The sequence below is a fragment of the Falco naumanni genome, chromosome 14 (genome assembly GCF_017639655.2).
Source record: "Falco naumanni isolate bFalNau1 chromosome 14, bFalNau1.pat, whole genome shotgun sequence".
In the NCBI taxonomy this organism is placed as follows: Eukaryota; Metazoa; Chordata; class Aves; order Falconiformes; family Falconidae; genus Falco; species Falco naumanni.
The window spans coordinates 21,960,790-21,974,716 of record NC_054067.1 but is presented as its reverse complement, the minus strand read 5'-3'; the positions used below and the strand labels follow the sequence as shown (position 1 = coordinate 21,974,716).

General features: G+C 52.2%; 1 protein-coding gene across 2 annotated transcripts; it reads left to right on the top strand.

The window, feature by feature from the left end:
* Positions 1–4,917: 4,917 nt before the first annotated feature.
* Positions 4,918–12,273, top strand: TBX22 (T-box transcription factor 22). Of its 2 annotated transcripts, XM_040614829.1 has the most exons (8): positions 5,014–5,270; positions 5,372–5,501; positions 5,766–5,867; positions 6,103–6,277; positions 6,468–6,632; positions 6,952–7,016; positions 7,099–7,184; positions 10,022–12,273. In XM_040614829.1, exons 1-8 carry the CDS (start codon positions 5,135–5,137, stop codon positions 10,630–10,632), a joined length of 1,470 nt encoding a protein of 489 aa, XP_040470763.1. In that variant the 5' UTR covers positions 5,014–5,134; the 3' UTR covers positions 10,633–12,273. The 2 variants fall into 2 exon arrangements, with proteins under 2 accessions (XP_040470762.1, XP_040470763.1); XM_040614828.1 differs by having other exon boundaries at positions 4,918–5,501.
* Positions 12,274–13,927: the final 1,654 nt, after the last annotated feature.

Genomic DNA, 13,927 nt, shown 5'->3' with positions numbered 1-13,927 from the left:
CCTTTTGGGGGGGGTTATGTATAAAATAACATAACTGAGATTTATTTCAATATATCTTTAATGTAGCAGACATGGTGGTGAAGAACCTGCTTGGGAGGTCAACCAACCAAGAAACTTCAGCACTGGCTGTCTACCACCCTAAGCTGGGCATTTCTTCCCAGCCTTAGAATTTTGGCCATGAAAATTAATTTGGGATGTTCCTGAGAACAAGGACGGGCTGAACCGTGCGGTCACCTCCAGCTCTGGACACCGCAGGCTGGCCCGGAGGTGCCGCAGCCCCATGGGGACACAGAGCTATGCTGTCACGTTGTGCTCGGATAGAAAGGCAGAGGTTTTTCAAAGTTCATTATGGGCAAAAAAAGACAGAGAATGAAATTAAAGCTTTGCTGTGGGACTGGACATTTGAGAATGTAAGGGAAAACAATCTCCCAAGCACTGTTATGAGCTACTACGGGTGTTTTCTGCCAAGATTTACTTAGTGTTCAGAAGTTTCTGTTTAAAAAATTGGGGTTTAGGAAAAAGAAATATTTGTTAATCTGTTCATCAGTAATTAGTTAATGACTAATGTGAAGTGGTAGTTACATTAAGTTGAATATTGCAGTTTCCAGACCCCACAGAACCCAAAGCGGTGTTATTTCAGCCCACAGAAGGGTTATTCAGCCGGCAGTCACATCCACGCCAGTCGCAGCCTGTGTGTTAGCCTGAGCGTTCAGAAACTGTTTCATTACAGCTTTAACGTACACCCATAACGAACCTTCCACCCTTCCCGTGTTGTTAGTGGCAGCTCTTTGTGGCACACTGCATCGTGCCTAAGGTTTGGGGGTTTCTTCCAAGAAAATGATATTAGTTGCACATTGGAATATTAGATATCCGCTTGCATTTCTTCAGCGTCCCATTTAACCCTGTTAGATTTGAGGCAGCACGTTCATTTATATTTCCAACATGACAGGCAAAGAGGCTGGGATATGGAAATAAATAGATTATTTGTTTGCTACTAACAGTAAGGTTGGGAAAGTGGAAAAAAGTGCGAACTGGACTGTGAGTCCTGGAATAAAAAGTTAGTAGCATGTGCAAACGTGGTTCAATCCATCCTAAAATACATTTTTGCAGGAGAGGGAAGATTTTGGAAGGGAAGATGTGAGGGCAGATGGGGTTGGTGTCACCAAGGCCAGGGAGGGGACAGCACATGGGGACAAGGGACCGGCCCAGGGGTCACTGCTTTGCTGGCTCTGGCTGCATCTCCGCGAGAGCAGAGGAGTTACACCACCCGAACAGATCGCTTAGAGCACGTCCCACAGTGCGTGCAACCAGCAGGAAAAGCGCTGCACCCACACCCAACGGCAGCCGCGGCTACACGCCGCCTAATTAAACGCTGGTGAAACAATCACTGAAGCTGCATTATGGGAGTCAGGGCTTGCTTAATGGTATACAGCGATGCAGTGCTGCATCCCTCTGATTAGAAACTGGGTTTTTTCCAAATGCTAAAAAAAAAATAAATAAAATATATATTTTCTTGCTAACAATTTATGAAGCAGAGAACAAACAATCCTTCAGGTTTATCTGTTAGAACTGACAATGTCCTAGCACCAAACTTGTAATCGCAGCTTTGTAGAAATCTATGACATAGCAGATGGAGATATAAAAGGGAAAAGTATTAGATGTGTAATTGAGTACAGGTGATATTAAAATATTACCCCTAAGCCACAGGTCAGGTTGGGTTTGCTTTATTTTGGTTGTTTTATTTTTTATTTTGTTTTGACAAATGCAAAGTAAATCTTGGCAAAATCAAGCGTGGCTTGAACGCTATTAAATCTCCTAAAGTCTGCCCCTAAAGTGGTCAGGAAAGTCTGTGTTTGGAATTTACCTGTGTGCTTTAATGGATTAACGGACAGTATGAAAAGATCATTTTCAAGTTAAGCAAACATTTCTGGCATATTGTATAACACTTGCTTTAAAATTAAGTTAGTTATTCTGAACTTTATGCCAAATGATTATTTGCTCGATTTTCTGATGATGGTAATACATGACATACCATCACATAATTTGGTAAAGACAATAAAATTACAAAGCCCAAGAAGGGTCTGAGTCAGGCTTTGACAGATTAAAGCTCTCCAAGTCCCCTGAAAACCCTTTTCTGACATATTAATTTGACCTAAACCCTCAAAATGTTCCTGATTATGTCATCTCAATTGGGCTTTATTTTTGTTTTATTTTTCATTGTAGGAAATTAAAAAGGGTTGGTTGATCCCTGGCCAAGTTCTTGAAATGTGTTGCAATGCTAAGGAAATAAAAGATTACTCGAAATACTTTTTAATAATATGTCATGTCAGCAGAGATAAAGGTTCACACTTAATGCCCTCAGCTGGCTTCTATCAGTGCTGGGGAGCGCAGCGTCAGCCCCGGCCGGGCTCCGGCAAGGACCCGCCATTCACCTTGCTTTTAAACCATGAGCTTATGCTGTTATAATTATAAACATGTTTATAAAATTTGTTTCATTTCTCTTTGTAAGAAGAAATAAAGATCTGCGTAGGTGGGGCTGATCCTGCCCGGGAGCGAGGGCAGAGCAAGACGACCTCCCAGAGCCTCTTCCCCTGCCCCGTCCTCCATCCCTTTCTGGCGCTGATGGCTGGGGACAGCGGTGGGGTCACAGCCCCCAGGCGGGCCAGGCACCCATCCTGCCGAGCCATGAGCCATCGGGCGGGGGCACCTGGATGGGCCTTACCCCAGGAAAACCCACATCAGCGGAGCCTGGGGCTTTGCAGGGCCACTGTGATGGGCATCACGGGGGAGCTGCGGTAACACGGGGCCAAAACCACCACGTTGCCCCACTGTGACACGGCAGAGCTGCTCGTCAGATCTGGAGGCACTTGGCGAAGGAAGAGAAGTACTGTCCACCTCGATAAAAGTGAAATCTAAAGCTCGTCAGTGCCAGGCTCTCTGAGGCTGCGCTGGGAGATGCCCACACTCGGCAGGGCCGGGGCTCGCTGTCCCGTGTAACCCCAGCAGGCTCAGCTGGGCAGCAGCCTGGGGAAGCGCACTGCCGGCCCTGCCGCACGCCGGTTGTACAGCTCCCGGGCGGCCCACCGGCCATTCTGAGAGGCGCTGTGAGTTCTGCACCGAAGCTGGATCCTCCAGAGCCCGGTTTGCAGGCAGGGATGCAAATCTTCCACCCCTGAGCCAGGCTGTGGGCATGGTCCGAACCAGGACCATGCACAGGGGCAGAGCCCGCAGCGGGAGGAGTGGGCAGCGGCCACCTGGGTGCCCCAGGCTGGACCGACGTTTGGCACCTACATCTGCACCCATTCACTTCCTCCGAGACCTTTCCCTTAGACAAATTCCTGTCCCAGTGAGCTATGCCAGGAGTCTGGGGTATAAATGTGCATTAAAAAAAAAAAAAAAAAAAAGCATAAATGTTTAGAAATGCGTATAAATGTGTATAAATGTACAAATGTGTATCAACGTGCAAAGCCCACCCTAAGCTGAGTAAGGAGCATCCTTGGAATGAGGATTTGAGGACAGCAGTATGAGTCTGGGGCTTGCAAAACACCCACTCGCCAAGCGCTGTGCCGGGGAGCGGCTGGCTGATGTTTGGTTGCGGTTGTCTCTGCTCAGACGCCGTTTTCACGCTGCTGTCAGCCCAAGCTTTGGAAGAAATGTGTGCGCCAGGACACAGACCCTGACAAATACAGCAAGAAATCCTGAGAAGTGGAACATTTGAATAAACCAGTGATCCCCTGAGACTCCGGGAGTGCCTGGAAAGGGGGCACTGGGTGCTGCACCCCATCCCCTTCCCTCCCCAAAGCCGCAGCACCCTGCAGCAGCTCCCACTCCCCCCAAACCTGCTTTCTCAGCAGGCTTGTGAATTTTATCCCTTTGCACATTTTTTTCCCCTTAAGGCTCATCTATCTTAGCTGACCTCCCTGGTGCAGGGAAAGGCAGTGGGTGAGGGGTGTGCAGGGGATGGGTGGCAGAGGCGTAAATACCACTGCTTCCCCCCCTCCAAAAAAAAAAAAGACTGCCCCCTGGAATCCCCTTTGGTGCTGGCTCTGGGGAGGGCTCCCGGATGGAAAATAAATCAGTGTGATGTGTTCAGGCCTTTGCAGGGTGGGGAGGTCCCTGGTGGTGTCCCCAAAATCACCGTGCAAATCCAGCACAGCCCTTTTTATCTGCGCACCTGCAGGTCCCAGCCGGAGCCCCCCTGGCCTGGAGCCCCCCAGCCCCAGCCCCGGCACTGCAGGGGTTCCCAGGAACTACCCAAGTGGAAAACTGGGATTTCTGCCCCTAATTCAGCGCAGCTGCCGCTGTGGGGCCGCACTTTGAAGTGGAGCCGTGGAAACATCCCGGGGGTGATGCCAGAGCGGGTGGCGGGGGGGCTGCTGCCTTTAAACAAAAAAAACCACGACCCACAAAAACAATCAAACAAACAAAAAATACACACACACAAAAAAAAAAGCGGGGGGAGGCAAGCCAGAGTTTCTGTCCAGTGGGGGACACTGTGGCATGATATGCCAGGGACACGGGTAGGGACACACACACAAGTGTGACCAGCCCGTTGGGCAATGCCCCCGGGCCTGGGGGTCACCAGTGCGGCCAGCACGGGCACGGCTCCCCCGCTCCTTTCTCCTGCTCCTTTATTCCCTTTTTTCTCCTTTTTTACCCCCCCCCCCCCCCCCCCCCTTCTCCTCTTCTTTTTGTGCTGGTTCTGGTTAAACGTTATTTGCACTTTTGTTGGAAAAGTGGCCCCTAGTGTGCAATTATGTCAAATTTCTTAGAGTTTTACAATTTAATGGAGAACAGTAACTCTTTTATTGATCCTAGACGGGGCCGGCTCCTCTTCCCCCGCTCTTCCCCTCCACCGCCCGCTCTCCCCTCCCTCCCCCTTCCCCCCCCCCCCCGTTACTCCCACGAAATGTCACTCAATGTTTCTTATGCTCCCACCAGTTTCCAAAACAAACAGTGGAGCCTGCAGCCGCCCGTTGCCTCAGTTGGATGCAAGCGGATCGCGCCGTGGCCGCTGCCCCCCGACGGGAGCCGTGCGGCGGCCGGGCGAGGCTCGCTGGGCACCGGCCGGGATGGAGCCGCCGCCGCCCGCCTGAGCCCCGCGGCCGCCCGGGGGGACCCCCGGCCCCGGGGGATGGCGCTCAGCTCCCGGGCTCACGCCTTCTCGGTGGAAGCGCTGGTGGGACGCGCGGCCAAGAGGAAGGTGCCGGATGGGCGCGACGAGGAGCGCGGGGCCGGAGGCCGGGAGAGCCGCGCAGCGCCGGAGCCGGGTGGGTACAGCCCGGCCGGGACCCCCGGGGCGGCGGGGCCGGCCGCCCCCTGCCCGCCCCGCAGCCCCTCGAGCCGCCCCCTCCTGCTTGTCTTTCCGCAGAGAAGCGGCCCAAGGCCGGGGCCGAGAGCCGGGAGGCGGGGGCCGGGGCGCAGGTGGAGCTGCAGGGCTCCGAGCTCTGGCGGAGGTTCCATGAGATCGGCACCGAGATGATCATCACCAAGGCCGGCAGGTACCGGCCGCACCTCCGGGCTCGCCCGGCCTTCTCCTGCCTTTCTCCTTGCGTGTCGGGTTTTTTTTTGGTTGGTTGGTTGGGTTTTTTCCCCTTTCATCCCTCTTTTTTTATATATTTTTCTTTCTTTGCGGTTTTTTCTCTCTTTTTATTGAGCTTGAGTTTGTTTGTTTGTTTTTTTCTCCCGATGCCCGTTTAGTTTTCCAACTCCTTTTCGCCGTCTAACCGGCAGTTCTTGCTCAGGACCTTCCCCTCTGCCCGCAGGAGGATGTTCCCGTCGGTCAGGGTGAAGGTGAGGGGGCTGGAGCCGCTGAAGCAGTACTACATCGCCATCGACGTCGTTCCGGTGGACTCCAAGAGATACCGGTACGGGGGGGCGGTGGTGCGCCCCACGCCCCCGCGGGATCCCCCCGGCCGGGCTGAGTGATCGCGGTCCGCGCTCTGCTCAGTCCCGTCTGCTCCAGGGCGCTTACGTGCAACGGGGGCTGCCCAGCCGGGGGGACCGGCGGGCTCGCGTGAACGTAGATTCTATAGGGGGGCGTCGGGGGGGGGGTGGTGGGGTGGTGTCTCCGCCGCCTGACCGCGGCCCGGCCCGGGCCAGTTACGTCTATCACAGCTCGCAGTGGATGGTGGCGGGGAACACGGACCACTCCTGCATCACCCCCCGGCTCTACATCCACCCCGACTCCCCCTGCTCGGGGGAGACCTGGATGAGGCAAATCATCAGTTTCGACCGGGTGAAGCTCACCAACAACGAGATGGACGACAAGGGGCACGTAGGTGTGGGGTAGCCCCGCGGGGGGGGCGGGGAGAGGGCAGAGCATCCCCCCGGGGGGCAGCGCGGCCGGTCCCTCTCGCCCCGGGGCTGCGGGCTGGCTCCCAGCCGCCTCTTGCACCGGGTTTGGGTTTTTTTCGTTTTCCTGCCCTCTCCGTGCCGGGGGGCTCAGCCTGCCTCTCCCCCCGCAGATCATCCTGCAGTCCATGCACAAGTACAAGCCCCGCGTCCACGTTATCGCCCAGGACTCTCGCTTCGATCTGGCGCAGATCCAGTCGCTGCCGGCCGAGGGGGTGCAGACCTTCTCCTTCCAGGAGACCGAATTCACCACCGTGACGGCCTACCAAAACCAGCAGGTACCGGGGAAGGGGGACGAGAGGGGCTGGAAAGCCCCAACGGCACCGGGGACCGGAAGATGCAGAGCCCCGGCGGGACTGGGGACCGGGAGATGTGAGGGGACCGGCGTCCGGGAGATGGAGGGGACCGGGGACCGGGGGATGGAGGGCATCAGGATCCAGGGGATAGAGGGCACCGGCGGCACCGGGGACTGAGGGATGCAGAGCCCCGGCGGCACCGGGGACCGGGCGATGGAGGGCACCGGGGGATGCAGAGCCGCGGCGGCCGGTGCCGCCACGCCGCGGTCCCCAACGGCCCGTTTCTCTCCCACCTTCTCAGATCACCAAGCTGAAGATCGACAGGAATCCCTTCGCCAAAGGTTTTCGGGACCCCGGGAGGAACAGGTAAGGCCTGGGGCCGCCCCGCCGCCCGCCCCGCCGCGCCCGCCGCCCCCGCCGCCGCGCTCAGCCCGGTCTCGCCCCGCAGGGGGGTCCTGGACGGGCTCCTGGAGACCTACCCCTGGCGGCCCCCCCTCGCCCTGGACTTCAAGGCTTTCGGCGCAGACAGCCCGGGTGAGTGCCCTTCTCTGCCTTCGCCCGTCCCGCTAATCCCCGCCGCCGCGGGGCTGCGCGGCCGGAGGGCTCCGCGGGGCGGGGGGGTTCATCCATGAAGATAACGAGGTGGGTCCAGAAAACGAGCCGGCCGCTAGCGCAACGTTTTGGGGAGCCGATTCCACGTGTTTTCGGCCAAAAGTCCTGTTAAAATCGATGTGAGAAGCAGAGCAGCCGCCCCGGGAGGAGGGTGACGGGCTGCCGTCGCCGCCTGGCGCAGTCCACACTTAGACGCGCAGGGGAAAAAAATAACTCACTATGCAGGAGGCTAATTTAAAGTCAGGTTGTTGTGGCTTTGATCCTGTTACGCTAATTGTTTCCAACCCGTTTGAAAATATTAGCTAAAAACGGGGTAAAAAACCTCCTGCAGCCGGCTGCTTCTGGGCGAGCAAACGCCTTGTGCATCGGAAATTAAAATTGTCTGTTCTTCAGGCTGTAGCAGCCAGACAGTCCGTTAGCTCCACAGAAATGCAGGGAAGAGGGAAACGTTTTCCAGGGAAAACGATCTCCCTCCGCCCGACAAGCGCATGTCAGTCTTTTACAGCTCTTTTCCAGAAAAAAAAATCCCAGCTTTTGGAAGGTATTATTTGGAAACTGATTATTCAAAGCGCGGGGGGGTGAGGGAGTAACAGACCATGTGCACGCTGGAGCGCTCCAGTTTGAGTTTAAATTCTCCAGTTTAACTCTCATTGCTGTGCGGAACCCTTCAGTGCTGGGCACACCAAGTCACTCCTGTCCGCAGGGAAATAACTGCAGAAATCACCGCAAAAAATCATGCTGCACAGGCATAGAAATGGGGAGACACAAGAAATCAGACTCGGGAAAAATTAAGAGGTTTACGGGTTATAAAGAGAACTAGGGTTTTTTATTGTTATGTATTTAGAAAAGACCTTATGCTAAAAAGCACCTTTTGAATGCATTTGGCCAGCTGCTACGGAGCCGGCGAGAGGAGCTGATGGGTGGGTTGCAGTGGGGAATAAGAGAGAATCTACTGCAATGTTTATCCTATGGATGCTAAAATATTAGAACTTCCTGGGATATTTTTTTTTCCCCTCATCTTAATGTAATTGGTATTTTTCTTCAAGGTCAGTTTCCTGGGCTGATGATTAGTGAGTTCTCCAATCTCACTAATAATAAAAATGTATTTCTGAAGAAAAACTGAAAAAATAGAGATCCCAAAGCTCTAAAACCAGAAGGTAAATTAAAAGAAAGCGTGAACAATATGCTGAAGAAAGACTTGGCCACAAACTTAGGATTTTAAAGCCTAGTAGAAATGGCAGAAAGCGTCTGCTCCTTGAGCTGCTCTGTCATCCCCGCTGCAATCCCCATCCCCAAGCGTGTCCTGGAAGTCATGCGATGTTATTGCTCAGGATACCTTGAAGCAAATACTAATGCTCGTTTGCTCTGCTATAGCCAGCTGCGTGGGGCTTCACTCGCTGCCTCGCACTCACAAATACCGGCTCGGTCACATCACGTTACATGACCAAAAGTTCCTGAGCCTTGGGAGGGTGTCAGGCCGTGTACACCGGGGAGGACCGGATCCCTGCCCTGCTGATGTCAGTACCGTAACAGCCGCTGACATCAGCGGGGAAGGGTGAGATGCTCAAGCCAGAAAACATTCCTGGATTGTAGTGACTAGGTGCCGGGTCATCCAACCTGTAAGATACTCTGCTTGCTGGGAGTTTGCAAAATTAATTTGCAGCGTGTCCAAAATCTTGGTGTTCTTCTAAGGTCCGAAATACTCGCAGCTATGGCTTGGTTATACAGTTGATTCTGTGTTGCTGATGGCGTGTAAAGCCTGACCAGATCACATCCAGGCAGTATATCACTTGGAATTAAATGTAAATAGAGAAAATGGATCCACATTCCCTTCCTTTCTTTCCCAGTGACTTTGGTAAGGAATGAAAATAAAGGGGTGGTGGGGGTGGGTGGGGGGTGGAAACGGTTCTGGAAGAATGCGGTAATGAATGTGCAGCAGAGACATACGCTCTTAAATGGTGTTAGATGAAACCAGCATCTGTTTAGCACCAGGGCCGGCCGCTCCAGAGCATCATTCCCACGCCAGAGCAGCCGCTGCCTCTTTGGTTTTGCTCTTGATGTTGCTCCGGAGGAGCTCTGAGCCGGTGCAGAACAGTGATGTTATACACCAGTGGCCTCAGCAGCGCTCACACGTGCGAAGCGAGCCGGTGTCACTTTTCTACCAAATTATGAAAGTGTTCATTGATTCATTTCAGAAAGGAGAATGTTAAAATGACATGTGCATTTAAAGTTTCTGGAGACACCTACAGTATTCAAGGGTACGTTTCAAATTGCATGGGAAGCCAAGTAAAATTAGTCAATTCCTGTGAGCAGGAAGGTACAAAAATATTCTCCATCAGGCTGAATACATTTTTTTGTTCTTATATACAAGGGGAAAAAGCTGCCTGTAATTTGCACAAAAAAATAGGGAACTTAAAATAGCAATGACGTACATATAGCAGGGGAAGGTTATCGGTCATGTAGCGGGGCACAGACCCGGCGGGTACCTGTGTATGTGGAGCTGAACTTCACAGTTGTCCTGGTCAAATGAGTGGGATTGGGCATGGGTGAATATTGGTCTTAGACAAGTGCCAAGTAACAACAACTAATAATTTATGGGCAGATCTTCCCATTTTCCAGGAGCTGATTTTTGGAGGAGGTTTGTGCTTGGACAGATGCCGGAGCAGGGTGGTGTGGAGCAGGAGCAGGAGTGCTCCAAGGGTTCCTCGGCTGTGAGCATCAGCTAGCCCAGCCTGGATGATTTCTGTTTTCATTTTCAGGCGGGAGCTCCAGTTCTTCACCGGTGACCTCGAGCGGTGGGACGCCCTCTCCTCTGAACCCCTTGCTCTCTCCGTCATGCTCCCCTCCTACGTTTCACTTGTCAGCGAGCAACATTGGTGTGTCGTGCCCCGAGAGCTACCTACACAACCTCAACCTGCCCCTCTACTACAAGATTTGTCCTACAAGCTTCCTAAGACAACAGTCTCTCATTTTGCCAAGCCACGAAAAACTGGGAGGCACCAACCCGCATCTTTTACCCCACTTCATGGTGGATATGCCCAAACTGTCCTCCCTCGGCATAGCCAATCTGAAAAACGCTAAAGCTGAAGACTTAAACGGGCAGTGTCTACAAGTACCCAGTTCTGCTAGTCAAATGCTGTATGGATTACATGCATCTGGAAACATTTTCCCATCAAGTCCCATTGCTCGGGAAGCACTTAATTGTTCCTTACATCCTCCATATGGCTTGTGTGGCTATAACTTCTCTGTGCCATCTAGACTGATGAATGCAGCGAGCCATTTCAAAGTGAGTGACAGCATTCCGGCTTCTCTGAGAGATGGCAGATGTAATCACTCTAACTGGCACCCGACAATTAACCATTGCCTTTAGTGGAATTATATAATATTTCTAAGCATTGATATGTAAAGCAAGCCTTTCCTTCCTTCGTACCCAAGGGCTCGCTAGTTATTGACTATGAAATACTGCATGGGACAGGAGTGGGATGTCTAGGCATTGCATTTCTTTTGTGGGCAAACGTGTGGGGTGGTGGTGGGGTGGTGGTGGAGGATTTGGGAGGGTCTGAGGTGATCCACAGCGAGGTGATGCCTTTTGGTGATATTTATGTCATGGTTGTTAGGTTAAGAGCAAACTGTACAGTCACCTTTTTGATATTTGCACTCTGAAGTGGGAACGTAGACGTATACATTTCTACAAATATGTTTTCTCGAAACTGTCTCTCTAGCTTGCCTCTAGTTAGCTCAAAGCCCTAGCGAGCCTCTGCTCACCCAACCAGAGTTTTTCCTCTAATTTCAAAGGGACTGTACCAGGCCTGGAGTTGGCAGAGGAGCTGTATTTGGCCAAGTGCTTGAGCATGTTCTCAAGTTCCCGTGGCTTTAATGGGTCCTAATTAATGACATGAAAGTGCCTTGTTCTCCAGGACCCAGACGACTCAGTTATCAGAGTGGGGATATAAATCCAAGTATTTTCTGCCAAGGTAAAGAAAGACAGGATAGAAGATGGATGTGTCCCTACCTTGTGGGGATGAGAAAGTGGAGCCTGATGCAGCGGTGCCCCAAGAGCCCTCCGTTCCACACTCCTGCTCCCGGGGATCTCTGGGAGGTGGTAGTGCAGAGCGGCACCAGTGCTGCCGGTGAGGTGAGAAGGAACAGAGGATGGGGGTCACACACCTCCCCCATGGCGAGAGCTCCATGCTGGGGGATCTGGCAGATACATCTCAGAGAGCTGAGTGGGATGAAACACCTCTGGGAGCCCCAGGGGACACAGAAGGTCCATCTGGAATCACATCCACCAGCCTGTGCCCGAGGGAAGGGACAAGGATGCTCCTGGCTTGGTCCCATGGGAGAACGCAGATCCCTTCTGGAGAGATCTCTAAGGGCTCCAAAACGTGAGATTTTCAATTCCTTCTGAAAGCCCTGTTTGTTTTATTATAACCCGTGGATACTCTTGTTATTCCTGTTAATATTCTTTAGCTCCCGAGGGAACAATATAACCCACAATAAGATGGGGCACAGGTTTTAGCCTTTATTTGATCAGTGCTCAGTCCCTACCTAAAGCCAAATTTACTACCTGATATTTGACAGAGATTTGGAAATAATGATTCACTGGGACCGGCTGCATTTTGGGATTAAGTTTAGAGAATCCTGTATTTACAAACATAATGCAGCACTGTGTAGGGATTAAGTGCAGATTGAAGAATCGAAATTGGTAGCAGAGCTTTGGGTTTATTTTCATCCCTAACAGACAGCAAATTAAGAAAAGAACTAGCAGTATCAAAAGCTGTTACAATAACAAGAAGTCAGACTGTTACTTTCATGAGACTTTGCTAAAAATCAGACAATGTTGTTTTCCCTAATTTAACTGCTTTGAGTGTTCACAGAGCCCCTGGCGATACCAGTATGAAATGGTGGGCCGTGCTTGCCTTGCTAAATGGTCTGTAGAACTGTAAAAATGAGCAAACCTGCTTTCTTGCCCTGATTCTTAGCAGTTTATTTCACTACTTTTATTAAAAAAAAAAAATATAATTCATTCGAGAGTCCTTATTTCCAAGCCATCCCTCACCACGGGTAGGGGCCGAGTTCCCGTGGGTGAATCCACTGCAGGGGCTGGGACGGGCTCTGCAGATCTCTGCAGATCCCTGCAGATCCCGGCTCCCCATGGGCCGAGTGACCAAGTGCCGCCCCCCACATGTGGTTATACTTTTGGGGAGCTGGAAGGCTCTTCCAGATCAGTCACGGATTTGTGGGTGGATGCGATGGGTAACTTCCAATTTTCCAAATATTTGCGGTTGCATAAGATATTCCAGAGTTGCTGCCATGAGCTGGTGATCCAGAAAATTGGTGTTTGTCTAGTTAAAATCGTGACTGATAATGACTAGAATAGATATTTTCAGTATGGACAGCTTTACAGTGATGGCTATTTAAATTGAGATCATATACATCCCATCCACCACAGCTGAGCAAATGCTCTCTTTGACGGGACCCACCTCATTGCTACTCCGAGCATGTTTGCAGCTGGGCATGGAGCTTCCCAGAGCCGCTGCTCATCCTGTGCCTTTTGGCATGAAACTACAGACCCGGCACTGGGGTGCTGCGCTCCCGCAGCGATGCTCCGCTCGCTCCAGCCGAGTCGGGCTGGGTTTTGATGTGCCTGCGTGGGTCCCGTAGGAGCCCTGTTTTTGCCACCCTCCCCGGTCACAGCCACAGGGAAAACATGCCCAGAGCCTGGTCCCTGCAAGGTACCTGCGGGTCCCTTGGGTGCCAGCACCGAGCTGCGGGCAGGATGTGGCACCCATCGGAGCGGCACAGGCAGACGCATGGATCCCAGTGTGCTCCCTACGAGAGGTCGCTGCAGCGCGAGAGGCACCATCCGACCCGCGTTAGCTGAGGTCCATCTCTATTTCCTTTGCCTTTATCTCTCACCTTTATCTTTTCAAAAATCACTGTAACAAATGACAGAGATGCCGGTGGTATTTTCAGGCAGTCTAGCTCTCTCTCTGCATTCCCCGCGGTCACCCGGTGCCGGCCGTGGCTCCTTGCCCGCGGGGGCGGCTCGGCTGCATCGTTCACACCATAACACTGGTCGCTCTGCTGACACGGGGCAAACTCTGCCCCATACAGTGGGTAACCTGCACGCTGCTCTCTGGGGGTGCTTTGCAAAACGGCTGCTGGTGATAGGCGAGCGGCAAAACTCGTCAGAGTAAGTCAGCACAATAAATTATTAGTCATTAAATGGAAACTGGGGGAATCGAGTCAATATTTCAAGCAGGACTACGTGCCTATAAATACAAATACATCACATGCTGCTTTGCTGTGCCTCCCGTGGACATTACTTGATAACCTGGGGCAACTGCAAAAGTTCATAGTTCTTCAGACTTCGGGAAGGGACACAAACACGCACCCAGTGTCACAGCACTGTTTTTAAATGGGAACAGGGAGAAAATAATCAACGAGGTTAAGATTAAGCTTGCCGAACAATCTTTGCTATTAGTCATTTGGGAAAACAAAGAGGAGTTTGAAGTTACTCGGAAATGTCTGATCCCATTTAGAGCGCTTGGCAAATAAATTTGGCCGTACCAAGGGCACTGTGTCCGTACGCGACGCTGGGACATGGGATGGGCTCAGAGCTCAGACACTGGGAGGTTGATGTAAAAATCAAGGAGACAGAA